Source organism: Coregonus clupeaformis, unplaced genomic scaffold (genome assembly GCF_020615455.1).
Source record: "Coregonus clupeaformis isolate EN_2021a unplaced genomic scaffold, ASM2061545v1 scaf0004, whole genome shotgun sequence".
Lineage (NCBI taxonomy): Eukaryota > Metazoa > Chordata > Actinopteri > Salmoniformes > Salmonidae > Coregonus > Coregonus clupeaformis.
The window spans coordinates 1,360,858-1,387,500 of NW_025533459.1; the positions used below are offsets into that span (position 1 = coordinate 1,360,858).

The window sequence follows — 26,643 nt, forward strand, 5'->3', positions numbered from 1 at the left end:
CCAACTACCTCATCCCCCATATTGTTATTTAATTTGCTCATTTGCACCCCAGTATCTCTACTTGCACATCTTCTTCTGGACATCGATCACTCCAGTGTTAGTACTAAATTGTAATTATTTTGCATATTCCCCACGCAGGGTGTTTATTGTATAGAAAAGGGGTTTAGGTGGTGGGCGTGGCAGTGGGCATGGCAATGAGAGAGGTCGGCCGTTGGCGCAGCTACATTTTATAGGCCCCCACCTTGGCGCTGTGGAGAAATTGTGCACTGAACAAAAATGTAAACGCAACATGTAAAGTGTTAGTCCCACGTTTCATGATCTGAAATAAAAGATCCCTGAAATTTTCCATACGCACAAAAAGCATATTTCTCTCAAATGTTGTGCACTAATGTCTTCACATCCCTGTTAGTGAGCATTTCTCCTTTGCCAAGTTAATCCATCCACCTGACAGGTGTTGCATATCAAGAAGCTGATTAAACAGCATGATCATTGCACAGGTGCACCTTGTGCTGGGGACAATAAAAGGCCATTCTTAAATGTGCAGTTGTCTCACAACACAATGCCGCAGATGTCTACGTTTTGAGGGAGCGCGCAATTGGCACGCTGACTGCAAGAATGTGTACCAGAGCTGTTGCCAGATAATTGAATGTTCATTTCTCTACCATAAGCCGCATCCAACGTTGTTTTAGAGAATTTGGAAGTAGGTCCAACCGGCCTCAACCGCAGACCACGTGTAACCACGTCAGCCCAGGACCTACACGTCCGGCTTCTTCTGCGGGATCATCTGAGACCAGCCACCCGGACAGCTGATGAAACTAAGGAGTATTTCTGTCTGTAGTAAAGCCCTTTTGAGGTAAAGACTCTTTCTAATTGGCTGCGCCCCTGGCCAGTCATGTGAAATCCATAGATTAGGGCCTAATGAATCAATTTCAATTTCCTTATATGAACTTTTAACTTTTAACTCAGTAAAATCGTTGAAATTGTTCAGTATAGAATTTCAGCCAATTTAATGCAATTCTATAATTTTCTCCATCTGAGAGGAAATGTTAGTTTAAAGCTCATTTCCTGCAATGCTATGCATGTTGCCATGGATAATGCAGTGTTCTTTTGCTCTAACATAATAACAAAATGAATACTGCTAAATTCATTGTTTAGGGAATTTTTTATTTAGGTCATTGTTAGTTTTCAAATTATATATTATTGAAAAGAAATGATGGATCCAATTTATTTTCTACGTATTGTATCTGTAGTTTATTTTATTTTTAATAATAATACACCGTTTGGACTTAAGCCCCACGTAAAAACACTTAGGCGGCCTGCTCAAGGATTACAAGAGCAGAACAATCCCTGCAATGATTATGGAGAACTAACATGGCTGCCATAGAATGTTGTGATGTCACGTAAATGCATCCTAATGCAGGAAACACTTTGGCCCAACTCCTAAATAAATGGCTCTGGTCACCATCTTAACTCTTCTCTACGTAGTGTCAGACTGCACCTGCTGTATCAGAGAAGTCTCTCCTAAATGGAACCCTTCACTTATAAAACACTACTTTACATTATTTTTATAAATGTTTTTACATTTTAGTCATTTAGCAGACACTCTTATCCAAGAGTTAGTGAGTGCATACTTTTTTTTCATTTCATTTTTTTTTATATGCTGGCCCCCCGTGGGAATCGAACCCACAACCCTGGCGTTGCAAATGCCATGCTCTGCCAACTTTAGACCGGAGCCTATAGGGGTTTCCTCTGTGTATTTCAGGACAACAGTAAAGCTCCTCTTGGTTAAAATCCAAAATATTGAATGTACTTTATTGGCAAAAGGTTAGAGTTGAAGTTGAGGCTATGCCCTGTTTATGATGACCAAATGAACAATCTGGGATTTTGCCACCATCTGAAACCCCGAGATCACATCTTACAAGTTTGTTTTGGGGTCAGCAGCAGTAAAGGCAGCATTAATCTGATCCAATCCTGGATTACGAGGATTTCTGGACTGAGTTCAATCAGAAACGCAGGATGACATGTCAACAGCTTTAAAGCTTGACAGGCATATTTACAAAGGGAGAGACGCACGAGAGTGAGAGCGTCGAGGAGAGGAGAGGATAAGAGAGGGAACAGAGAGAGGGGGCCAGTAGAAAATGGAAACAGAAAGAACCAATATAGAGAAGTAAAAGAGAGAGGAGAATAAATAAATAAATATACAGTACCAGTCAAAGGTTTGGACACCTACTCATTCAAGGGTTTTTCTTTATTTTTACTACATTGTAGAATAATAGTGAAGACATCAAAACTATGAAATAACACATATGGAATCATGTAGTAACCAAACAAGTCAAAATATATTTTATATTTGAGATTCTTCAAATAGCCACCCTTTGCCTTGATGACCAGCTTTGCACAACGTTTATGATAGCATGAATTGACCTCTAAATGATCAATACATTTGTTACCCAGCTCATCAGTTATCTCCGGGAATGGTTTGATTTGTGTTTCTCTGACGCAGCAGGTGTGCTAGCGTTTTCCCTGATTTCTCTCCGTGTTAATTATTTTTGTGTCGAGATTTACTAATTCGATTTTCAGCTCGTCCATTACCCTAATCACCAAATAGGTAAACATTCAGCCATTTTGTTTTTGTCCGACCTCGGTAGAATGTTCGCCTTTTACGAAGGCCATCGCCTTATGGGGTTCTTGGAACTCTTTCTCGGTGCCGTTGTATGTTATACGGAGCCGGGCAGGAAAAGCCACACCATAACCCGAACGTCTGCACGTCCACGGAGCAGACTCGGGACATCGTTGAAAAGCGGCACGGTCACAAGCAACGCTGGGTTCATAGTCTGGGGAAAATACAGATGGGTGCTCCGTTGCACCGAACTGGGCCAAATTCTCTGGCACGCCGAAGAACATCAATACAATCTGATAGTAGTGTAGTTTAGCCACAATGACGCAATGTTTCCCGCCAGGCTTTCTTGCTTGAGAGCCCCGACGTGAGCGGTCTACAAGGGCATCTTTATCCAATTTGACGGCTTCCTCCTTCCCTAACTTTGAGACCGATGAGGTAGAACTTGAGCCCGGGTCTTCAGCTACCCCCATGATTGTACTATTGGATCTTTACATATAACCTTGTAATTGTATGCATTGTTCCTTAAGGCTAGCCACATCAGTTTCGAGCTCCTTAACCGGGGTTTGTAGCGTAGTCGTGTCTGAGCTGACAAGCCTTGTTCCATGTCGTCTTTTTTGGGTCAAAGCGCAAAGAAGGTATTAAATGGAATTTTCAGCAGGAGCTCGGGAAAAACGTGGACCACTCCATGGCTTGCTCACTAGCGCCCCCCCCCCCGTTGCCCATCATCCGTCAATGGATATGACTCCCATTGGAAAACCATTGACTCCCATTGGAAAACCATTGGTCTCAATTTGTACGTTTCAGATGGATAATGTGCCCAACCGCAGTGAGAATTCTCCCTCTTTGTGTGTGTAACATGTTAGTATTTTTCAGACAAGGGAATTTGTATTCGCGCTCCTCTACTCTCTCCTCTCAAGCTGTGTAATAGCTTTATTTACAACTGTCTCATGAAGTACAGTGGGGGAAAAAAGTATTTAGTCAGCCACCAATGATGAAAATTACAGGCCTCTCTCATCCTTTTAAGTTGGAGAACTTGCACAATTGGTGGCTGACTAAATACTTTTTTCCCCCACTGTATGTGGTCCTTCTAAGCAGGTTAAAAGGGGTTCCTCAATGTCTCTTCTGTCTAGACCGGGTTCCCGGTTCGTCAATGTCTCCCTTTCAGCCCTGTAGCTACTACCGCCTTAATGAATGCGTTAGTCGCAGCATTAGGTTTCAGATCGATGTGTAATATATGGTTAGTCATATCCAATATCCTCTATCTGAGGTGTAGTTACGTCTGAGTCACCTGCCTTAACTCTACACCTCTGATGTTTAGAGGGAGTACCACTTTATAAACGTGCACACACCGCTCCTCCCTCGCACCAGCCGATCAACACCATTATCCCTGACGGATCGGGGACAAAGCTCTCGCCTGTTAACCGTTCCTTCAATACGCAACGCTGCGCCGTGTTCAGTCTGTCGATTTTGACCAATCGGCAATGCTTTCTCCACGCGTTTCAAACCGTCACTCTGAATGTGTGCGCGTGCATTTCTGACTACTCTCTCCACACCTAAGTGTGTGTCAAGCGGTCCTCCCTCTCCCATCACTCACCCCTCTCCCATCACTCACCCCTCTCCCATCACTCACCCCCCCACCCCAGCCCACCCCAGCCCCTAACCGTCCCTTGGGAGGAGTCCAGTGAAGTTCTAGTGTAGGTTTTGTTATCTACAGCTTATGTACCCATTGGAAAGTGATGATGAAATCATATTATTGCATGTGAGGGGGAAGGGAGGAGACAGGCGGGAGATGAAGCGGTTTATTTTTGAATGGAGATGACGTAGACTACAGAATGCAGTTCAGTGTATTTTGTATAATTACTTGCTGATTCCAAGGACTAGGTCTAGTCAGCCCACGCTGTTGTCAACCTGAAAACCATCCGTCTCCAATAAATCTATTCAAAAGCACGAACATGCCCATTCTCACTTGACCTTACACGCACTCTCCCCATATATTAACAACTCATAATAACAAAAATAATTAAAGCTGCAAGCACGGTTGCTGGGGTTATTGGTTATTGGTAAATGTTGAAGTGAGTTTAGTTATGACTCTGTCGGTCTAAAGCTGTGCCACTAGAGATCCTGGTTCGAATCCAGGCTCTGTCGTAGCCGGCCGCGACCGGGAGACCCATGGGGCGGCGCACAATTAGCCAGCGTCGTCCAGGGTAGGGGAGTTAATGGCCGGCAGGGATGTAGCTCAGTTGGTAGAGCATGGCGTTTGCAACGCCAGGGTTGTGTGTTCGATTCCCACGGGGGGCCAGTATGAAAATGTATGCACTCACTTAACTGTAAGTCGCTCTGGATAAGAGCATCTGCTGACTAAACTGTAAATGTAAATGTAAGAGATGGTAAAAGTGTTAGTTGTACCTGAAGAGGTGCATCAGCTGTATTAATAGTGAAACAATGAAACATTTCAAACGTGCACACACACTGGCCCCATAGCGCCACCATCAGGACAGGTTGGACACACACTGGCCCCATAGCGCCACCATCAGGACAGGTTGGACACACACTGGCCCCATAGCGCCACCATCAGGACAGGTTGGACACACACTGGCCCCATAGCGCCACCATCAGGACAGGTTGGACACACACTGGCCCCATAGCGCCACCATCAGGACAGGTTGGACACACACTGGCCCCATAGCGCCACCATCAGGACAGGTTGGACGCACACTGGCCCCATAGCGCCACCATCAGGACAGGTTGGACGCACACTGGCCCCATAGCGCCACCATCAGGACAGGTTGGACACACACTGGCCCCATAGCGCCACCATCAGGACAGGTTGGACACACACTGGCCCCATAGCGCCACCATCAGGACAGGTTGGACACACACTGGCCCCATAGCGCCACCATCAGGACAGGTTGGACACACACTGGCCCCATAGCGCCACCATCAGGACAGGTTGGACACACACTGGCCCCATAGCGCCACCATCAGGACAGGTTGGACACACACTGGCCCCATAGTGCCACCATCAGGACAGGTTGGACGCACACTGGCCCCATAGCGCCACCATCAGGACAGGTTGGACGCACACTGGCCCCATAGCGCCACCATCAGGACAGGTTGGACACACACTGGCCCCATAGCGCCACCATCAGGACAGGTTGGACACACACTGGCCCCATAGCGCCACCATCAGGACAGGTTGGACACACACTGGCCCCATAGCGCCACCATCAGGACAGGTTGGACACACACTGGCCCCATAGCGCCACCATCAGGACAGGTTGGACACACACTGGCCCCATAGCGCCACCATCAGGACAGGTTGGACGCACACTGGCCCCATAGCGCCACCATCAGGACAGGTTGGATGCACACTGGCCCCATAGCGCCACCATCAGGACAGGTTGGACACACACTGGCCCCATAGCGCCACCATCAGGACAGGTTGGACACACACTGGCCCCATAGCGCCACCATCAGGACAGGTTGGACACACACTGGCCCCATAGCGCCACCATCAGGACAGGTTGGGCACATCACCCTGGGATGAGCTTTTCATGGATTCCTTACCACACTTGTCAAATATCCAAATTCAAAATCAAACTGATCATGTAAATACGCGTTTTGAAGTATTTTGGACAATTTTTTTTACGATGTTGACTACTTTAAATGTCTTCTGCTGGACCGATCGGCACCAAATTTGGTATATATGTCATCATTAATGATGGACCTCTTCAAATTCAACATTTTCCGAGGCTCTAGCTGAAACAACATGAGAATGAATTGGTTTCCTGTCCAACAGAGCCCCCATGCGGCCAAACAGAACCAAACTCTACAGCAGGGTTCTTCAATTCCGGTCCTGGGTCCAACAGCGCCCACCATGCGGCCAAACAAAACCAAACTCTACAGCAGGGTTCTTCAATTCCGGTCCTGGAGGGCCGAAACACCTCTGGTTTTTCATCCTCTCCTTCTAATCAGGGGCTAATTCAGACCTGGGACACCAGGTGAGTGCAATTAACTACCAGGTAGAAATAAAAAAAAACTGAAGTGTTTCGGCCCTCCAGGACCGGAATTGAAGAACCCTGCTCTACAGGTTAGCTAGACTCGCATCACTCTGAGTCAAACAGATCAAGAGATATAAACATGCCTTTTCTGATGCCCCCATGTGGTCGATCTAAATGTGCTTGCATATGTTGAGTGTTTTGACCATCCACGTCAAATTTTGTTATGATACACACCGGTTTGTGTCAACTGTAACGCTCAACAGTTTTCCGTGTGTATCAAGAATGGTCCACCACCCAAAAGGGCATCCAGCCAACTTGAAACAACTGTGGGACGCATTGGAGTCTACGTGGGCCAGCATCCCTGTGGAACGCGTTTGACTTGGTGCATTGGAGGACAGTCTATGACGGGTGGCTGGAGCCTTTTGACAATTTTTAGGGCCTTCCTCTGACACCGACTGGTATAGAGGTCCTGGATGGCAGGAAGCTCAGACCAAGTGATGTACTGAGCCATGCGCACTACCCTCTGTAGCGCCTTGCGGTCAGATGCCGAGCAGTTTATATACAAGCGGTAATGCAGCCAGTCAAGATGCTCTCAATGGTGCAGCTGTATAACTTTTTGAGGATCTGAGGGCCCATGCTGAATATATTCAGCCTCCTGAAGGGGGAAGAGGCGTTGTCGTGCCCTTTTCACTGTTGGTGTGTGTGGACCGTGAAAATTCCTTAGTGATGTGGACAACGATGAACTTGAACCTCTTGGCTTGCTCCACTACAGCCCTGTGGATGGGGGCGTGGTCGGCCGTCCGTTTCCTGTAATCCACGATCAGCTGACGTTGAGGGAGAGGAAGTCCAGGAGGGAGGTGTTTAGTCCCAGGGTCCTGAGCTTGGAGGTTACGATGGTGTTGAACGCTGAACTGTAGTCGAAGAACCGCATTCTCACGTAGGTGTTCCTTTTTGTCCAGGTGGGAAAGGGCAGTGTGGAGTGCAATAGAGATTGCGTCATCTGTGGATCTGTTGGGGCGGTATGTGACTTGGGTCCAGAGTGTCTGGGCTGATTGTGTTGACGTGAGCCATGACCAGCCTTACAAAGCATTTCATGGCTACAGACGTGAGTGCTACGGGGTGTTAGTCATTTAGACAGGTTACCTTGGCTGGGTGAACATTCTCTGGGTGAGCATTTTCTTGTTTGTGTATGGTCCTGTACAGCTCGTTGTGTATGGTCTTACTGCCAACATCGGTTTGTGGTGGCAAATGGCTAAGAAAAATATAAATAACTCTCTCTGTAAATGGTATGTTCTACAGCTTATCATGAGGTATTCCATCTCGGGCGAGCAGAGCCCCGAGACTTCCTTTAATATTACTGATCGCGAACCAGCTGTTAACAGAGACATACACTCCCTCCCCCTGAGCTTCCCCGACTCCACCGTTCTGTCAAAGCATAGAAAAAACAGTTCGATTTATATTTACCATGTCCTTGTTCAGCCACGACTCGGAGAAACATATGATATTACAGTTCTACAGATCACGTTGATAGGATAGTCTCGAACAGAGCTCATCCAGTTTATTTTCCAGTGATTGCATGTTCGCCAATAGAACAGAGGGTAGAGGCGGATTATCCACTTCTACGTATTCTCGTCAGGTATCCCGCCTGTCGGCCTCTATAGAGCCGTCTCCTTCGAGTGTCCGGGATTCGGGCCTGGTCTGGGATAAACAATGTCTTTCGCCTCAGACTCATTGAAGTAGAAGTCCTGGTCCAAATGGAGGTTAGTGATCGCTGTTCTGATGTCCAGAAGCTCTTTTTGGCAGATGGGAACTAGTCCTGTACGATGGCGAGTGGTGTGGTCGATAAACTAGAATTGGAGGATCCTCCATCGTTTCAATTTCCAGTTTGGGAACATTTTGGCTTCACAGTAGATTACAACGGCGATGGACAGAGTTGTGGATAAAACGTTACCAGTATGTCGCCACTGCTCAATGAGAATTGTCAGAACTGCAATACGTACCGAACCGTGTGTTTGGTGAACCGTTACACCAATAACATTTACCATCACACCCTCCTAGGCCTTACCATCGCAGAGGAATTTGCATGTAAATGTTTCGTAATGGAAGAACAATAATAATAATAATAATAATAAACGCTTCGCTGGCTTTATCCCCTACTAACAACAATGTACAGTTGAAGTCGGAAGTTTACATACACCTTAGCCAAATACATTTAAACTCAGTTTTTCACAATTCCTGACATTTAATCCTAGTAAAAAGTTAGGATCACCACTTTATTTTAAGAATGTGAAATGTCAGAATAATAGTAGAGTGATTTATTTCAGGTTTTATTTATTTCATCACATTCCCAGTGGGTTTACATACACTCAATTAGTATTTGGTAGCATTGCCTTTCAATTGTTTAACTTTGGTCAAACATTTCAGGTAGCCTTCCACAAGCTTCCCACAATAAGTTGGCTGAATTTTGGCCCATTCCTCCTGACAGAGATGGTGTAACTGAGTCAGGTTTGTAGGCCTCCTTGCTCGCACACGCTTTTTCAGTTCTGCCCACAAATGTTCTATAGGATTGAGGTCAGGGCTTTGTGATGACCACTCCAATACCTTGACTTTGTTGTCTTTAAGCCATTTTGCCACAACTTTGGAAGTATGCTTGGGGTCATTGTCCATTTGGAAGACCCATTTGCGACCAAGCTTTAACTTCCTGACTGATGTCTTGAGATGTTGCTTCAATATATCCACATAATTTTCCTTCCTCATGATGCCATCTATTTTGTGAAGTGCACCAGACCCTCCTGCAGCAAAGCACCCCCACAGCATGATGCTGCCACCCCCATGGTTCACGGTTGGGATGGTGTTCTTCGGCTTGCAAGCGACCCCCTTTTTCCTCCAAACATAACAATGGTCATTATGGCCAAACAGTTCTATTTTTGTTTAATCAGACCAGAGGACATTTCTCCAAAAAGTACGATCTTTGTCCCCATGTGCAGTTGCAAACCGTAGTCTGGCTTTTTTATGGCGATTTTGGAGCAGTGGCTTCTTCCTTGCTGAGCGACCTTTCAGGTTATGTCGATATAGGACTCGTTTTACTGTGGATATAGATACTTTTGTACCTGTTTCCTCCAGCATCTTCACAAGGTCCTTTGCTGTTGTTCTGGGATTGATTTGCACTTTTCGCACCAAAGTACGTTCATCTCTAGGAGACAGAACGCGTCTCCTTCCTGAGAGGTATGACGGCTACGTGGTCCCATGGTGTTTATACTTGCATACTATTGTTTGTACAGATGAACATGGTATCTTCAGGCGTTTGGAAATTGCTCCCAAGGATGAACCAGACTTGTGGAGGTCTACCATTTTCTTTTCTGAGGTCTTGGCTGATTTATTTTGATTTTCCCATGATGTCAAGCAAAGAGGCACTGAGTTTGAAGGTAGGCCTTGAAATACATCCACAGGTACACCTCAAATTGACTCAAATGATGTCAATTAGCCTATCAGAAGCTTCTAAAGCCATGATATAATTTTCTGAATGTTCCAAGCTGTTTAAAGGCACAGTCAACTTAGTGTATGTAAACTTCTGACCCACTGGAATTGTAATACAGTAAATTATAAATGAAATAATCTGTCTGTAAAGAATTGTTGGAAAAATTACTTGTGTCATGCACAAAGTAGATGTCCTAACCGACTTGCCAAAACTATAGTTTAACAAGGCATTTGTTGAGTGGTTGAAAAACAAGTTTCAATTACTCCGACCTAAGTGTATGTAAACTTCCGACTTCAACTGTATCTCTCCAGATGGAAAAAACAAAGTTGTTGTTAGTCAGCCTCATCAAGGCTGCCGTTTTGAAGCTGTGTAACGCCTGCTGTTGCCCTATCAAGATGTTCATAATTAGAAGACCAATAACCAGTATAGCTGAATTAATTTACTGACAAATGCCATTTCTCTGCAAATACATTTACTTTCAGCCATACAATTCAGTAGCTCGTAGCAAAACCTGAAGAATTAGGATGTATTAAGTTTTACAGCAGTATTTTACACTTTCTGTTGGCAACTGTAGGGGAAGCTCTTGAAGCCTCCTGTAATATCATAACTGTAGGGGAAGCTCTTGAAGCCTCCTGTAATATCACAACTGTAGGGGAAGCTCTTGAAGCCTCCTCCTGTAATATCACAACTGTAGGGGAAGCTCTTGAAGCCTCCTCCTGTAATATCATAACTGTAGGGGAAGCTCTTGAAGTACTTGACAATGTTATAAAACAATATTTCTCTAATCAAAGTTTATTCTTCATATGCACATGATATACCTGGTGTACACAGTACAATTAAACGCTTACTTGCATTATATTGGCCAGGAAAATAAGAGAATGTTCCCAGTAAAGAAAAACTAGTGTCGTGTTCTCCAACAGGTCTCCTCCTCCAGCAAGCTGGTCAGTGGCAACACCACTCCATCAGGTCTTAACCTGACTTTGGTTGATTGATTGGTCCATTCTCTGGGGTCTCTCAGCCTGGAGAGAAGAGGTGCAGCAGAGCTGGGAGGGGGGGCGATGCTAGCTGGGAGGGGGGGCGATGCTAGCTGGGAGGGGGGGGCGATGCTAGCTGGGAGGGGGGGGCGATGCTAGCTGGGAGGGGGGGCGATGCTAGCTGGGAGGGGGGGCGATGAGCAGAGGTGCTGTGGTTGTAGTCAGTTAGAACAGAATGGGGAGGAAGTACAGTAGTTTGATAAAGGAAGAGGTGTTGCTCTCCACAGCACAGCCAGATGGTATGTGTATAAAAAGAGGCAGATTGATGAAAGTTGAAGAGGACACGTGAGATGGGGAGGAGATGGGAGAAGAGAGGGTAAAAGGAGAGAAGAGCAGAAACAGCAGGTTATTAGCATCTTCATAGCATCAGTCATTTCCTAGTGACCAGGCACAAAGTTATTTAGTTTTTTCTATTTTAGCTTAGTCTGTCTGCATTTATTCCAGACCAGTTCCCCCTCTCTGGGCCACGGTGCCTAATTTCAAGCACCACCGAGGCAATTTTTCAGGGAGTGAGTCATAGAAAAACACACACGCGCGGAGCCTGTTGCCATGGTGACGTGACACGCAAGCGGAGGAGGTCAGACGAGATGGAGAGGGGTGGCAGAGTGTGTGTGGGGGGGAGGGTGGACAAACTAATAAACCCGGAATTCTAACATCTGTGAATAGTTGAATGTTTTAACCGGTGATATGGCAGCGGGAAGGTTTTTGTAACGGGTAAAGATTGCTTTCTCTCTTTCTGCTCTTCTTCCTCTTCTTCCTCTGCCACCTGTCTGGAGTCACTCACTCCGTGGCACCTTATCTCAGGGCTTGACATCCAGTGGCACACCGGGCCAAGATCACAGGAAAGCAAGTTATGCATGCAGAATTTCAATTGTGGGTGATTTCATGTTTCATTTGCAGTCTGGGCAAGTACGTTATATTATAGCAAACCATAAAATCAGATATTTACAGCATCAGACAGGAGGCCATGCTCCAGCCATATAACCACCATGCAGCATCAGACAGGTGGCCATGCTTCAGCCATGTAACCACCATGCAGCATCAGACAGGAGGCCATGCTCCAGCCATATAACCACCATGCTGCATCAGACAGGAGGCCATGCTCCAGCCATATAACCACCATGCAGCATCAGACAGGAGGCCATGCTCCAGCCATATAACCACCATGCTGTATCAGACAGGAGGCCATGCTCCAGCCATATAACCACCATGCAGCATCAGACAGGAGGCCATGCTCCAGCCATATAACCACCATGCAGCATCAGACAGGTGGCCATGCTCCAGCCATATAACCACCATGCAGCATCAGACAGGAGGCCATGCTCCAGCCATATAACCACCATGCTGCATCAGACAGGAGGCCATGCTCCAGCCATATAACCACCATGCTGCATCAGACAGGAGGCCATGCTTCAGCCATATAACCACCATGCTGCATCAGACAGGAGGCCATGCTTCAGCCATGTAACCACCATGCAGCATCAGACAGGTGGCCATGCTCCAGCCATATAACCACCATGCAGCATCAGACAGGAGGCCATGCTCCAGCCATATAACCACCATGCAGCATCAGACAGGAGGCCATGCTCCAGCCATATAACCACCATGCAGCATCAGACAGGAGGCCATGCTTCAGCCATGTAACCACCATGCAGCATCAGACAGGAGGCCATGCTTCAGCCATGTAACCACCATGCAGCATCAGACAGGAGGCCATGCTCCAGCCATATAACCACCATGCAGCATCAGACAGGAGGCCATGCTCCAGCCATATAACCACCATGCAGCATCAGACAGGAGGCCATGCTCCAGCCATATAACCACCATGCTGCATCAGACAGGAGGCCATGCTTCAGCCATATAACCACCATGCAGCATCAGACAGGAGGCCATGCTCCAGCCATATAACCACCATGCAGCATCAGACAGGAGGCCATGCTCCAGCCATATAACCACCATGCTGCATCAGACAGGAGGCCATGCTCCAGCCATGTAACCACCATGCTGCATCAGACAGGAGGCCATGCTCCAGCCATGTAACCACCATGCTGCATCAGACAGGAGGCCATGCTCCAGCCATATAACCACCATGCAGCATCAGACAGGAGGCCATGCTTCAGCCATGTAACCACCATGCTGCATCAGACAGGAGGCCATGCTCCAGCCATATAACCACCATGCAGCATCAGACAGGAGGCCATGCTCCAGCCATATAACCACCATGCTGCATCAGACAGGAGGCCATGCTCCAGCCATATAACCACCATGCAGCATCAGACAGGAGGCCATGCTCCAGCCATATAGCTACCATGCTGCATCAGACAGGAGGCCATGCTCCAGCCATATAACCACCATGCAGCATCAGACAGGAGGCCATGCTCCAGCCATATAACCACCATGCAGCATCAGACAGGAGGCCATGCTCCAGCCATATAACCACCATGCTGCATCAGACAGGTGGCCATGCTCCAGCCATATAACCACCATGCTGCATCAGACAGGAGGCCATGCTCCAGCCATATAACCACCATGCAGCATCAGACAGGAGGCCATGCTCCAGCCATATAACCACCATGCTGCATCAGACAGGAGGCCATGCTCCAGCCATATAACCACCATGCTGCATCAGACAGGTGGCCATGCTCCAGCCATATAACCACCATGCAGCATCAGACAGGAGGCCATGCTCCAGCCATATAACCACCATGCTGCATCAGACAGGAGGCCATGCTTCAGCCATGTAACCACCATGCAGCATCAGACAGGAGGCCATGCTTCAGCCATGTAACCACCATGCAGCATCAGACAGGAGGCCATGCTTCAGCCATGTAGCTACCATGCAGCATTAGACAGGTGGCTGGAGCATGGCCACCTGTCTGATGCAGCATGGTGGTTATATGGCTGAAGCAGGGGGTTTCTCCTCTGCATTGTTTACACCAGTGGGCGAATCATTAGCTATATGATATTGTTTGTTTAATATCCCCCCCAAAATCCAACTGGCACTAAATAAAATCAGGTGATTTTTTAAAATGTTTTTAAATAGTGTAATTATGTGAATTTTATAGTGGCCTACTGTTTATTCATTAAAATGGCCCTATGCGAATCCCGTAGTTACTTTGTTTTGTCATGCCAGACACTCAGGTTGTAAAACGCTGCCAATTGGCCAAAAGTTTTGGGTTGAGAGATGAATGACACAGCAGCGGAAAGCTGGGATCTCCCTCTTCTCAATAACTGCCATCAAAGCGGTCGTCTTTTCCCCAGACTGCATTTAGAAATGATGTGCGGTGATTGGGCTTATTAGAACACATTTCTTTCCACACAACAATCCGTTGTGTAAGGAGTTGCGTGCTCTTGCCACTCGACAGTTGATATTCAGCTGATAAACGACATGGTTCATTAACAGTTTCTGGAATTGATTTTTTAAAAACTATTATATAGACTACAGAATAGCTATTTAACCAACAAGTGATTTGTGTAAATAGTGTTAATGTATTGACAAGCAAGCAGCTCCAATAGTGTAGGTCTATGTAAACCTTTCTTTGCTAATAATGAAATCACGGTGTACAGTATTATATATTCATAGGGTCATCTGGCGGTGAAATGTCTCCACTGTCCACTCTCACTCAGCTATCTGAAACCTCTTATGTTCCCCTCATCTGTTGTTTATGTGGTACAGCCTCTCTGTAACAGACTGTGTTGGAGAATGATATATGGTATATGATTTCCCTTTAAAGTAGTTAGTTGTGTGTGTGTGTGTGTATATATGTATATGTATATATATATATATATGTGTGTGTACAGTACCAGTCAAAAGTTTGGACACATTTTCTACATTGTAGAATAATAGTGAAGACATCAAACTAAGAAATAACACATGGAATCATGTGTTACACAGAAAGCGGCACAGGTCCTAATCCAGGCACTTGTCATCTCCCGTCTGGATTACTGCAACTCGCTGTTGGCTGGGCTCCCTGCCTGTTCCATTAAACCCCTACAACTTATCCAGAACGCCGCAGCCCGTCTGGTGTTCAACCTTCCCAAGTTCTCTCATTTCAACCCGCTCCTCCGCACACTCCACTGGCTTCCAGTTGAAGCTCGCATCTACAAACTGCCTCTGGAAGCAACGTCAGCACAATAACTGTTCGTTAGGAGCTTAATGAAATTGATTTCCATGGTCGAGCAGCCACAAACAAGCCTAAAATCACTATGTGCAATGCCAAGCGTCGGCTGGAGTGGTGTAAAGCTCGCCGCCATTGGACTCTGGAGCAGTGGAAACGCGTTCTCTGGAGTGATGAATCACGCTTCAACTTCTGGCAGTCCGACGGACGAATCTGGGTTTGGCGGATGCCAGGAGAACGCTACTTGCCCCAGTGCATAGTGCCAACTGTAAAGTTTGGAGGAGGAATAATGGTCTGGGGCTGTTTGTCATGGTTCGGACTAGGCCTATTAGTTCCAGTGAAGGGAAATCTTAACGCTACAGCATGCAATGATATTCTAGACAATTCTGTGCTTCCAACTTTGTGGCAACAGGTTGGGGAAGGCCCTTTCCTGTTTCATCATGAAAATGCCCCTGTGCACAAAGCGAGGTCCATACAGAAATGGTTTGTCGAGATCAGGTGTGGAAGAACTTGACTGGCTTGCACAGGGCCCTGAACTCAACCCCATCGAAGACCTTTGGGATGAATTGGAACACCGACTGCGAGCCAGGCCTAATCGCCCAACAACAGTGCCCGACCTCACTAATGCTCTTGTGGCTGAATAGAAGCAAGTCCCCGCAGCAATGTTCCAACATCTAGTGGAAAGCCTTCCCAGAAGAGCATAGGCTGTTATAGCAGCTAAGGGGGACCAACTCCATATTAATGCCAAACATTTTGGAATGAGATGTTCAATGATCAGGGTGTCCACATACTTTTGATCATGCAGTGTATCTGTGACCAACCAGTCGTGAAATCCATAGATTAGGGCTAGTCCATAGACTAGAGAGAAATGAGAGAGAGATGCTGTAGAGAGCCTCATTGGGGGTTAAATCAATGACCTTTTGTTCCTGTTGACATCTTGAGGCTGATCAGATGACGGCATCAGTATAACAGTGTAGAGGACGTCTGAGGCAACTCATCTCTATTTCGCAGTTTTACGTGACATTGCACCCAGTTTATTGGAGCATTCCAAAACGTTATCCTCCTGTAAATGTAAATAATAATAATAATACATTTTGGGAAGTATTATATTATATAGCTTATATTTGTCCTGTTACACACTTGTTATGCACTTGTAGAAGTGTGTAATGCTGGGCCTAAGGTTAACACCCACCAAATCCGGGTAGATTTTGGCATTGGTGGGTGAGAATGTCTAATTCACCAGCAACGTTGGCGGGTAGTCACACTTGGGTCTCTTTTTTTCAAATGTTTGAGTTTCTTCCACTGCTAGCAAAGAGGCATCATCGGCCTCTGCTAGTGAGATTCTCACAGCACAGGAACAAGTGATGACTCCAGTGGCCCTGTTACCAAGGTAACATTGAAGAGGCAGCTGTACTGTTTTGTCTCATGATATTTTGGTTAAAAGACTATGATCACAGAATATACATTTAATTTGTGCAATATACCACTACTTCTTACTAGTAATACGTTTCTTGTTTTAGAAACATTTACAGAGCATTGTCATCTTTCTTTTATGTTTTCTGGTGTAGTTATGGCAAAAAAAATATTTTGGCTGGTAAATAATCTGAGTGGCTGGTAGATTATTTAATTGTTTTATCAACCTGCCACAGTAGTATACAAAACAGTTAGTTTTAGACCCTGGTGTAATGTTAATGTGTTTCTTACATATTCCAAGTCCTTGAGGCTACATGTTGCCTTGGTTTATATGTCTTGGTTTTAGTCTGCTTTAGACCAGAACTCTGTGCCCTGGTCCAAAGGGTTGCACTACCTAGGGTATAGCGTGCCATTTGGGATGCAGTTTATAACAATAGGTATCCATCCTCTGGGTTTGGGAGGCCTCTTGGGGCTTTGAAAAATAAAGACGGTTTAGACATCAAGATTTCCCTGCAGCTTTTACAGAAGGCCTGTCGGAGCCTGTCAAATCACTTTCACCTGCCCGAGACTCTATCCATCTCGCTCTCTTTCTCGCTCTCTCTGTTTCTCTCTCTCTCTCTCTCCCTCGCTTGCTGTCTCTTCCCACTCTATCCATCTCTACCTCAATCTCTCTCTGCCAGCTGAAAGGGAGAGGAAGAGGTTGTTTGTTTTTGGTACTAAATGCCTTTTACCCTTCTGTTTTTCTGTCTGTCACTCTTTCTCTCTCCCAAAAAAACGAAAACAAATCATTGTGAATGGACCCTCTGGTCTTTGAAGTTTGATTGTTTGTTTCCATATGTTTTATTATTACTATGTTTATATATGGACTATTTGGACAGAGAATACATCAGAGTGGGAGAACCGGTGTGAAGGGTTGATGCAGGGATTGAACCCCGGTCTCTGGTGGGGATTATTAATGTAATAATTAATTATTATTATTATGAATGTGTTGTGCTCAGTGTTACCACTCGACCACAGCTCTGATTCTATATGTTTTCGAACTCCCTCCCGCCAACAGAAGCAGATCATCGTGGACCCCCTGGCGTTTAGCGAGGAGCGTTTCCGCCCGTCTCTGGAGGAGCGCTTGGAGAGCATCATCAGTGGCGCTGCCCTCATGGCCGACTCGTCCTGTACCCGTGATGACCGGCGCGAGCGCATCGTGGCCGAGTGCAACTCTGTCCGTCAGGCTCTGCAGGACCTGCTGTCTGAGTACATGGGCAATGTAAGTCTCATCTATCTTGCTCTCTCCTTTCTGCTACTAACCCCCTCTAACCCAGGTGTCCTCCCCGTCCCCCTCTAACCCACCCGTCCCCCTCTAACCCAGGTGTCCTCCCCGTCCCCCTCTAACCCAGGTGTCCTCCCCGTCCCCCTCTAACCCACCCGTCCCCCTCTAACCCAGGTGTCCTCCCCGTCCCCCTCTAACCCAGGTGTCCCCCCCTCTAACCCAGGTCTCCTCCCCGTCCCCCTCTAACCCAGGTGTCCTCCCCGTCCCCCTCTAACCCAGGTGTCCTCCCCGTCCCCCTCTAACCCAGGTGTCCTCCCCGTCCCCCTCTAACCCAGGTGTCCTCCCCGTCCCCCTCTAACCCAGGTGTCCTCCCCGTCCCCCTCTATCCCAGGTGTCCTCCCCGTCCCCCTCTAACCCAGGTGTCCCCCTCTAACCCAGGTGTCCCCCTCTAACCCAGGTGTCCTCCCCGTCCCCCTCTAACCCAGGTGTCCTCCCCGTCCCCCTCTAACCCAGGTGTCCTCCCCGTCCCCCTCTAACCCAGGTGTCCCCCTCTAACCCAGGTGTCCTCCCCGTCCCCCTCTAACCCAGGTGTCCTCCCCGTCCCCCTCTAACCCAGGTGTCCTCCCCGTCCCCCTCTAACCCAGGTGTCCTCCCCGTCCCCCTCTAACCCAGGTGTCCTCCCCGTCCCCCTCTAACCCAGGTGTCCTCCCCGTCCCCCTCTAACCCAGGTCTCCTCCCCGTCCCCCTCTAACCCAGGTCTCCTCCCCGTCCCCCTCTAACCCAGGTCTCCTCCCCGTCCCCCTCTAACCCAGGTGTCCTCCCCGTCCCCCTCTAACCCAGGTCTCCTCCCCGTCCCCCTCTAACCCAGGTCTCCTCCCCGTCCCCCTCTAACCCAGGTGTCCTCCCCGTCCCCCTCTAACCCAGATGTCCTCCCCGTCCCCTCTAACCCAGGTGTCCTCCCCGTCCCCCTCTAACCCAGGTGTCCTCCCCGTCCCCCTCTAACCCAGGTGTCCTCCCCGTCCCCCTCTAACCCAGGTGTCCTCCCCGTCCCCCTCTAACCCAGGTGTCCTCCCCGTCCCCTCTAACCCAGGTGTCCTCCCCGTCCCCCTCTAACCCAGGTGTCCTCCCCGTCCCCCTCTAACCCAGGTGTCCTCCCCCGTCCCCCTCTAACCCAGGTGTCCCCCCGTCCCCCTCTAACCCAGGTGTCCTCCCCGTCCCCCTCTAACCCAGGTGTCCTCCCCGCCCCCCTCTAACCCAGGTGTCCTCCCCGCCCCCCTCTAACCCAGGTGTCCTCCCGTCCCCCTCTAACCCAGGTGTCCTCCCCGTCCCCCTCTAACCCAGGTGTCCCCCTCTAACCCAGGTGTCCTCCCCGTCCCCCTCTAACCCAGGTGTCCTCCCCGTCCCCCTCTAACCCAGGTGTCCTCCCCGTCCCCCCTCTATCCCAGGTGTCCTCCCCGTCCCCCTCTATCCCAGGTGTCCTCCCCGTCCCCCTCTAAACCAGGTGTCCTCCCCGTCCCCCTCTAAACCAGGTGTCCTCCCCGTCCCCCTCTAACCCAGGTGTCCTCCCCGTCCCCCTCTAACCCAGGTGTCCTCCCCGTCCCCCTCTAACCCAGGTGTCCTCCCCAGGTGTCCTCCCCGTCCCCCTCTAACCCAGGTGTCCTCCCCGTCCCCCTCTAACCCAGGTGTCCTCCCCAGGTGTCCTCCCCGTCCCCCTCTAACCCAGGTGTCCTCCCCGTCCCCCTCTAACCCAGGTGTCCTCCCCGTCCCCCTCTAACCCAGGTGTCCTCCCCGTCCCCCTCTAACCCAGGTGTCCTCCCCGTCCCCCTCTAACCCAGGTGTCCTCCCCGTCCCCCTCTAACCCAGGTGTCCTCCCCGTCCCCCTCTAACCCAGGTGTCCCCCTCTAACCCAGGTGTCCTCCCCGTCCCCATCTAACCCAGGTGTCCTCCCCGTCCCCCTCTAACCCAGGTGTCCTCCCCGTCCCCCTCTAACCCAGGTGTCCCCCTCTAACCCAGGTGTCCTCCCCGTCCCCCTCTAACCCAGGTGTCCTCCCCGTCCCCCTCTAACCCAGGTGTCCTCCCCGTCCCCCTCTAACCCCGGTGTCCTCCCCGTCCCCCCTCTAACCCAGGTGTCCTCCCCGTCCCCCTCTAACCCAGGTGTCCTCCCCGTCCCCCTCTAACCCAGGTGTCCCCCTCTAACCCAGGTGTCCTCCCCGTCCCCCTCTATCCCAGGTGTCCTCCCCGTCCCCCTCTAACCCAGGTGTCCCCCTCTAAACCAGGTGTCCTCCCCGTCCCCCTCTATCAAACTATCCCTCTTAACAGAAAATGTCATTTGTTACACTCCTATCCTGTTGCACATGCCAGAGACATACGCACACATTTCTTTCCTCTTTCTCCTATACAAACGTGTAGAAGCATTTAACAAGCGATTAGGGAACAAGAATTTCTTAGTCTCACAATAATTGGCCTCCTGAAATCTATTAATCATTCAATAGACCTCATTATTCTCCCAGAATGATAAATCCACCATTTTAGTCCTAGCCTTGTAATCAATCTAGATTGGGTCTACTTAGTGGTTGTTTAGAGAAAACATTTTTGTCTCTGTGAAATCAACATTGTTTAGTGGATTTATGCTGGCTTGCGCTGGGCCATGATCCTGTTTAGCTGGTTAGGGGGTAGAAGAGTTGAGAAAGGACTGGCTGGTAATCTCTAAGGGTTCAGGAATGCTGGGGGAGATTGTTGTCTTGCGAGTTAGAACTGATTCTAAGATTGTCCAGCTCAACGGTCTCTGTCAGTTATTGCATTGTCTAAATTTATGTCACCGTGTTGAGTCTGTCTATATAGATGGTGATGCAGAGATGATCTATTTCTGAGTTCAACAGTTTGCTGTCTGGAGAAAGTTCACTCATCAATTGCATGTCTGCTTTATTTTAGCCTGATCAGTAGTGATGTTACCCTGGTGTCGTTCCCATGTAATCAGGGTAGGATCTCTCTCTCTGCTAATTCTTTTAAATGCAAAGGTAGAACTGTAGTGTATTTCCATAATGAGAAGTTAAAGTTGTCTGGATCTCGGCTACTGCTGGCTGCTATAGTTACACCCCAGCTCCCAGTAAAGAACTGGCTGTTGTGACAGAGACTTTGAGCACTCGATATGCGCGTTCACGAGTCAATCGAGTCAATCTCAAATGCTAGTTGTCCAGTCATCGGGGTGGCCAGTCCTCTTCTGGCTGCTCCGGTTGAGATTATAAGAGTACGTGGCCATTAAGGCCAGGTCGTTCTGCAAGATGTTCAAACGTTCATAGATGACCAGCAGGGTCAAATAATAATCCCAGTGGTTGTAGAGGTTGCAACAGGTCAGCACCTCAGGAGTAAATGTCAGTTGGCTTTTCATAGCCGAGAGAGCGGGCAAGATAATTCATTTTGAAGTTTAATTTCAAGGTCTTAGTCGCGCCATTTTACATCTAGCTAAGGAGTTTAGTGTATTTCTGAAGTTTGATCATGTACACATAATTAACTTCCTAGCTAAGCCTGAGCCTGTCACTTCATATGAAATGAAGGAGAAGCTAACCAACCAACTAGTGGAACACTAAATGCAATTCTCCTTCCATAAGCAAGCTAGCTAGCTCCTGCTGTAACGTTATATTCGATTATTTTCGCTTTGTTGAAGCAGCAAACAGCCTGCTCGATGACTCAACCTTACAACGTAGTGATTGGTGCTTTGGAAACATACTTAAGTACGGACTAACTGCTGAGAACATGTCTAGAACTTCATCAGCAAGTTGTCAAACTATCCTAAATAAGAGACAAGCTACATGCTGTTTATCAGTGCTGTGCCCGAACACCCTTAGCTAGCGCTAGCTAGCATTCCATGCCTGTGTTTGTCAGTGAAGCTAGCTAGCTAGCAGCAGGCAGGCTACACAAAGCTAAAACCAGCAGATGAAATCACTGGCGACCGATATACATGGAGTATACAAAACATTAATTTCCATGACGTATACTGACCAGGTGAATCCAAAGAGGAGGTATTGCTGCAGTAATGTCTTATTTCTAACCATCAGCCATCGGTTGTATTGCTGCAGTAATGTCTTATTTCTAACCATCAGCCATAGGTTGTATTGCTGCAGTAATGTCTTATTTCTAACCATCAGCCATAGGTTGTATTGCTGCAGTAATGTCTTATCTATCTACCATATTCATCTTGTTCTATTTCTCTGGCGTTCGTTGCTGCTCTGCCTTTGGTCCGTTTTAACATCTGAACCACTTTCCCTCTGTGTTACCAGGGAACAAAATGGGACTTAGGTGTTGTGCGTGGCAGGGGGTATGGCAATGAGCGCGCTCGGCCCTTCTTGGTGTTTTTAGAGTTTTTTTTTTTAAAGCCAATTTTCTGCAATTCAAAAATGTCTCCATGGAGCTGAGATTTTGTTTTCTGTTATACATCTAATTTCCTCCTTCTACACATTTTGCCATGCAGCAGAGATAATTTTGCAGTTTAAAGCTAATTTGCTGCAGTTCTACGCATTTTGCCATGGGTTGGTAATGCTGTTTTTTTTTTTTCTCTCAAACATAACAAAATGAATACTGCTAAATTCAATTTTTTATTCTCCCGGTCTAGCTTTTATTTTGGTTTTTGTTAGTTCTCAAATAATACAGTGCATTTGTAAAGTATTCAGAACCCTTGACTTTTTCCACATGTTGTTACTTAACGGCCTTATTTCACACAGTACACAACATTTTACATATATACACTACAGGTCAAAAGTTTTAGATCACCTACTCATTCAAGGGTTTTTCTTTATTTTTTACTATTTTCTACATTGTAGAATAATAGTGAAGACATCAAAACTATTAAATAACACATGGAATCATGTAGTAACCAAAAAAGTGACAAATCAAAATATATGTTATATTTGAGATTCTTCCAAGTAGCCACCCTTTGCCTTGATGGCAGCTTTGCACGCTCTCTGGCTCTAACCAGAATAGAAAGAGGAGTGGGAGGCCCCGGAGCACAACTGAGCAAGAGGACAAATACATTAGAGTGTCTAGTTTGAGAAACAGGCGCTTCACAGGTCCTCAACTGGCAGCTTCATTAAATAGTACCTGCAAAACACCAGTCTCAACGTCAACAATGAAGAGGCAACTCCGGGATGCTGACCTTCTAGGCAGAGTTGCAAAGAAGAAGTCCAGTGTCTGTGTTATTTTGCCAATCTTAATCTTTTTTTTATTATTGGCCAGTCTGAGATATGGCTTTTTCTTTGCAACTCTGGCTAGAAGGTCAGCATCCCGGAGTCGCCTCTTCACTGTTGACGTTGAGACTGGTGTTATGGGGGTACTATTTAATAAAGCTGCCAATAGCCTTCATTTCTCAGAATTGCTTTTCTTTAGAAAACAAGGACATTTCGAAGTGACCCCAAACTTTTGAACGGTAGTGTACATACTGAGTGGTAGTGGTGGACATACTGAGTGGTAGTGGTGGACATACTGAGTGGTAGTGGTGGACATACTGAGTGGTAGTGGTGGACATACTGAGTGGTAGTGGTGGACATACTGAGTGGTAGTGGTGGACATACTGAGTGGTAGTGGTGGACATACTGAGTGGTAGTGGTGGACATACTGAGTGGTAGTGGTGGACATACTGAGTGGTAGTGGTGGACATACTGAGTGGTAGTGGTGGACATACTGAGTGGTAGTGGTGGACATACTGAGTGGTAGTGGTGGACATACTGAGTGGTAGTGGTGGACATACTGAGTGGTAGTGGTGGACATACTGAGTGGTAGTGGTGGACATACTGAGTGGTAGTGGTGGACATACTGAGTGGTAGTGGTGGACATACTGAGTGGTAGTGGTGGACATACTGAGTGGTAGTGGTGGACATACTGAGTGGTAGTGGTGGACATACTGAGTGGTAGTGGTGGACATACTGAGTGGTAGTGGATATCACCCTTCACGAGGCTCACTAGATATCACCCTTCACGAGGCTCACTAGATATCACCCTTCACGAGGCTCACTAGATATCACCCTTCACGAGGCTCACTAGATATCACCCTTCACGAGGCTTGACTGATTGAATCAATGTGCACTGCGTGATGTGTGATAGCTACGTATTACCTTCTAAGTGGTGCTCCTGAATGGTCCTCGTGTCTGTAATGGGACCAGCCGTAGCCCAGCGGTAGTGAAGCGTATCCCCGTCTCTCACCATGGAGGAGGGAAGGGACCTAGGGGGTTCCCCTCTTCATCCCATCCAGCCGTAGCCCAGCGGTAGGGAAGCATATCCCCGTCTCTCACCATGGAGGAGGGAAGGGACCTAGGCGGTTCCCCTCTTCATCCCATCCAGCCGTAGCCCAGCGTATCCCCGTCTCTCACCAGGGAGGAGGGAAGGGACCCAGGCGGTTCCCCTCTTCATCCCATCCAGCCGTAGCCCAGCCGTAGCCCAGCGTATCCCCGTCTCTCACCATGGAGGAGGGAAGGGACCCAGGCGGTTCCCCTCTTCATCCCATCCAGCCGTAGCCCAGCGGTAGTGAAGCGTATCCCCGTCTCTCACCAAGGAGGAGGGAAGGGACCTAGGCGGTTCCCCTCTTCATCCCATCCAGCCGTAGCCCAGCGTATCCCCGTCTCTCACCAGGGAGGAGGGAAGGGACCTAGGCGGTTCCCCTCTTCATCCCATCCAGCCGTAGCCCAGCGGTAGTGAAGCGTATCCCCGTCTCTCACCAGGGAGGAGGGAAGGGACCTAGGGGGTTCCCCTCTTCATCCCATCCAGCCGTAGCCCAGCGTATCCCCGTCTCTCACCAGGGAGGAGGGAAGGGGCCCAGGCGGTTCCCCTCTTCATCCCATCCAGCCGTAGCCCAGCGTATCCCCGTCTCTCACCAGGGAGGAGGGAAGGGACCTAGGCGGTTCCCCTCTTCATCCCATCCAGCCGTAGCCCAGCGGTAGGGAAGCGTATCCCCGTCTCTCACCATGGAGGAGGGAAGGGACCCAGGCGGTTCCCCTCTTCATCCCATCCAGCCGTAGCCCAGCGGTAGTGAAGCGTATCCCCGTCTCTCACCAGGGAGGAGGGAAGGGACCTAGGCGGTTCCCCTCTTCATCCCATCCAGCCGTAGCCCAGCGTATCCCCGTCTCTCACCAGGGAGGAGGGAAGGGACCTAGGCGGTTCCCCCTCTTCATCCCATCCAGCCGTAGCCCAGCGTATCCCCGTCTCTCACCAGGGAGGAGGGAAGGGACCTAGGCGGTTCCCCTCTTCATCCCATCCAGCCGTAGCCCAGCGTATCCCCGTCTCTCACCAGGGAGGAGGGAAGGGACCTAGGCGGTTCCCCTCTTCATCCCATCCAGCCGTAGCCCAGCGTATCCCCGTCTCTCACCAGGGAGGAGGGAAGGGACCTAGGGGGTTCCCCTCTTCATCCCATCCAGCCGTAGCCCAGCGTATCCCCGTCTCTCACCAGGGAGGAGGGAAGGGACCCAGGCGGTTCCCCTCTTCATCCCATCCAGCCGTAGCCCAGCGTATCCCCGTCTCTCACCAGGGAGGAGGGAAGGGACCCAGGCGGTTCCCCTCTTCATCCCATCCAGCCGTAGCCCAGCCGTAGCCCAGCGTATCCCCGTCTCTCACCATGGAGGACGGAAGGGACCCAGGCGGTTCCCCTCTTCATCCCATCCAGCCGTAGCCCAGCGGTAGTGAAGCGTATCCCCGTCTCTCACCAAGGAGGAGGGAAGGGACCTAGGCGGTTCCCCTCTTCATCCCATCCAGCCGTAGCCCAGCGTATCCCCGTCTCTCACCAGGGAGGAGGGAAGGGACCCAGGCGGTTCCCCTCTTCATCCCATCCAGCCGTAGCCCAGCGGTAGTGAAGCGTATCCCCGTCTCTCACCAAGGAGGAGGGAAGGGACCTAGGCGGTTCCCCTCTTCATCCCATCCAGCCGTAGCCCAGCGTATCCCCGTCTCTCACCAGGGAGGAGGGAAGGGACCTAGGCGGTTCCCCTCTTCATCCCATCCAGCCGTAGCCCAGCGGTAGTGAAGCGTATCCCCGTCTCTCACCAGGGAGGAGGGAAGGGGCCCAGGCGGTTCCCCTCTTCATCCCATCCAGCCGTAGCCCAGCGTATCCCCGTCTCTCACCATGGAGGAGGGAAGGGACCTAGGCGGTTCCCCTCTTCATCCCATCCAGCCGTAGCCCAGCGTATCCCCGTCTCTCACCAGGGAGGAGGGAAGGGGCCCAGGCGGTTCCCCTCTTCATCCCATCCAGCCGTAGTGAAGCGTATCCCCGTCTCTCACCATGGAGGAGGGAAGGGACCCAGGCGGTTCCCCCTCTTCATCCCATCAAACATGATTATGGGTATGTCCCAAATGGCACCCTGTTCCCTTTATGGTGCACTACTTTTGACCAGAGCCCATAGGGAATAGGGTGCCGTTTGGAGCCCATAGGGAATAGGGTGCTGTTTGGGAAACTGCCTATGATCGCATGGTACATGCTAATATGATTGGACAGCGGCAACAACCTGGCCTGTGGTGGTGCTGCTGCTGAGATTTATTTTTATTCTACTTGTATTCAGAATGAATATTTGATGCCAAACCATATGTCACCTAAAGGTGTCTTGTCTACATTCCTTCTCCATACAGACGTGTCCTCTCCCTGTCTCGCTACGTCCCTGTCTCCCTACGTCTCAGTCACCGTATTACTCAGGCTGCGACGCAGGGCTCTGCCACATTATTTCAGGGCCATAGTCATCCAGTCCA

At 48.9% G+C, this 26,643-nt stretch overlaps 1 protein-coding gene across 4 annotated transcripts in view; it reads left to right on the forward strand.

Moving 5' to 3' along the window:
• LOC121538402 (catenin alpha-1) overlaps nucleotides 1-26,643 on the forward strand; it is a 245,773-nt gene that overhangs the window by 41,529 nt on the left and 177,601 nt on the right. For all 4 annotated transcript variants that reach the window (XM_045212270.1, XM_045212269.1, XM_045212271.1 and 1 more), the window contains one exon: nucleotides 17,722-17,925. In XM_045212270.1, coding sequence (XP_045068205.1) covers nucleotides 17,722-17,925 — 204 coding nt within the window. The remainder of the gene's footprint in view (nucleotides 1-17,721; nucleotides 17,926-26,643) is intronic.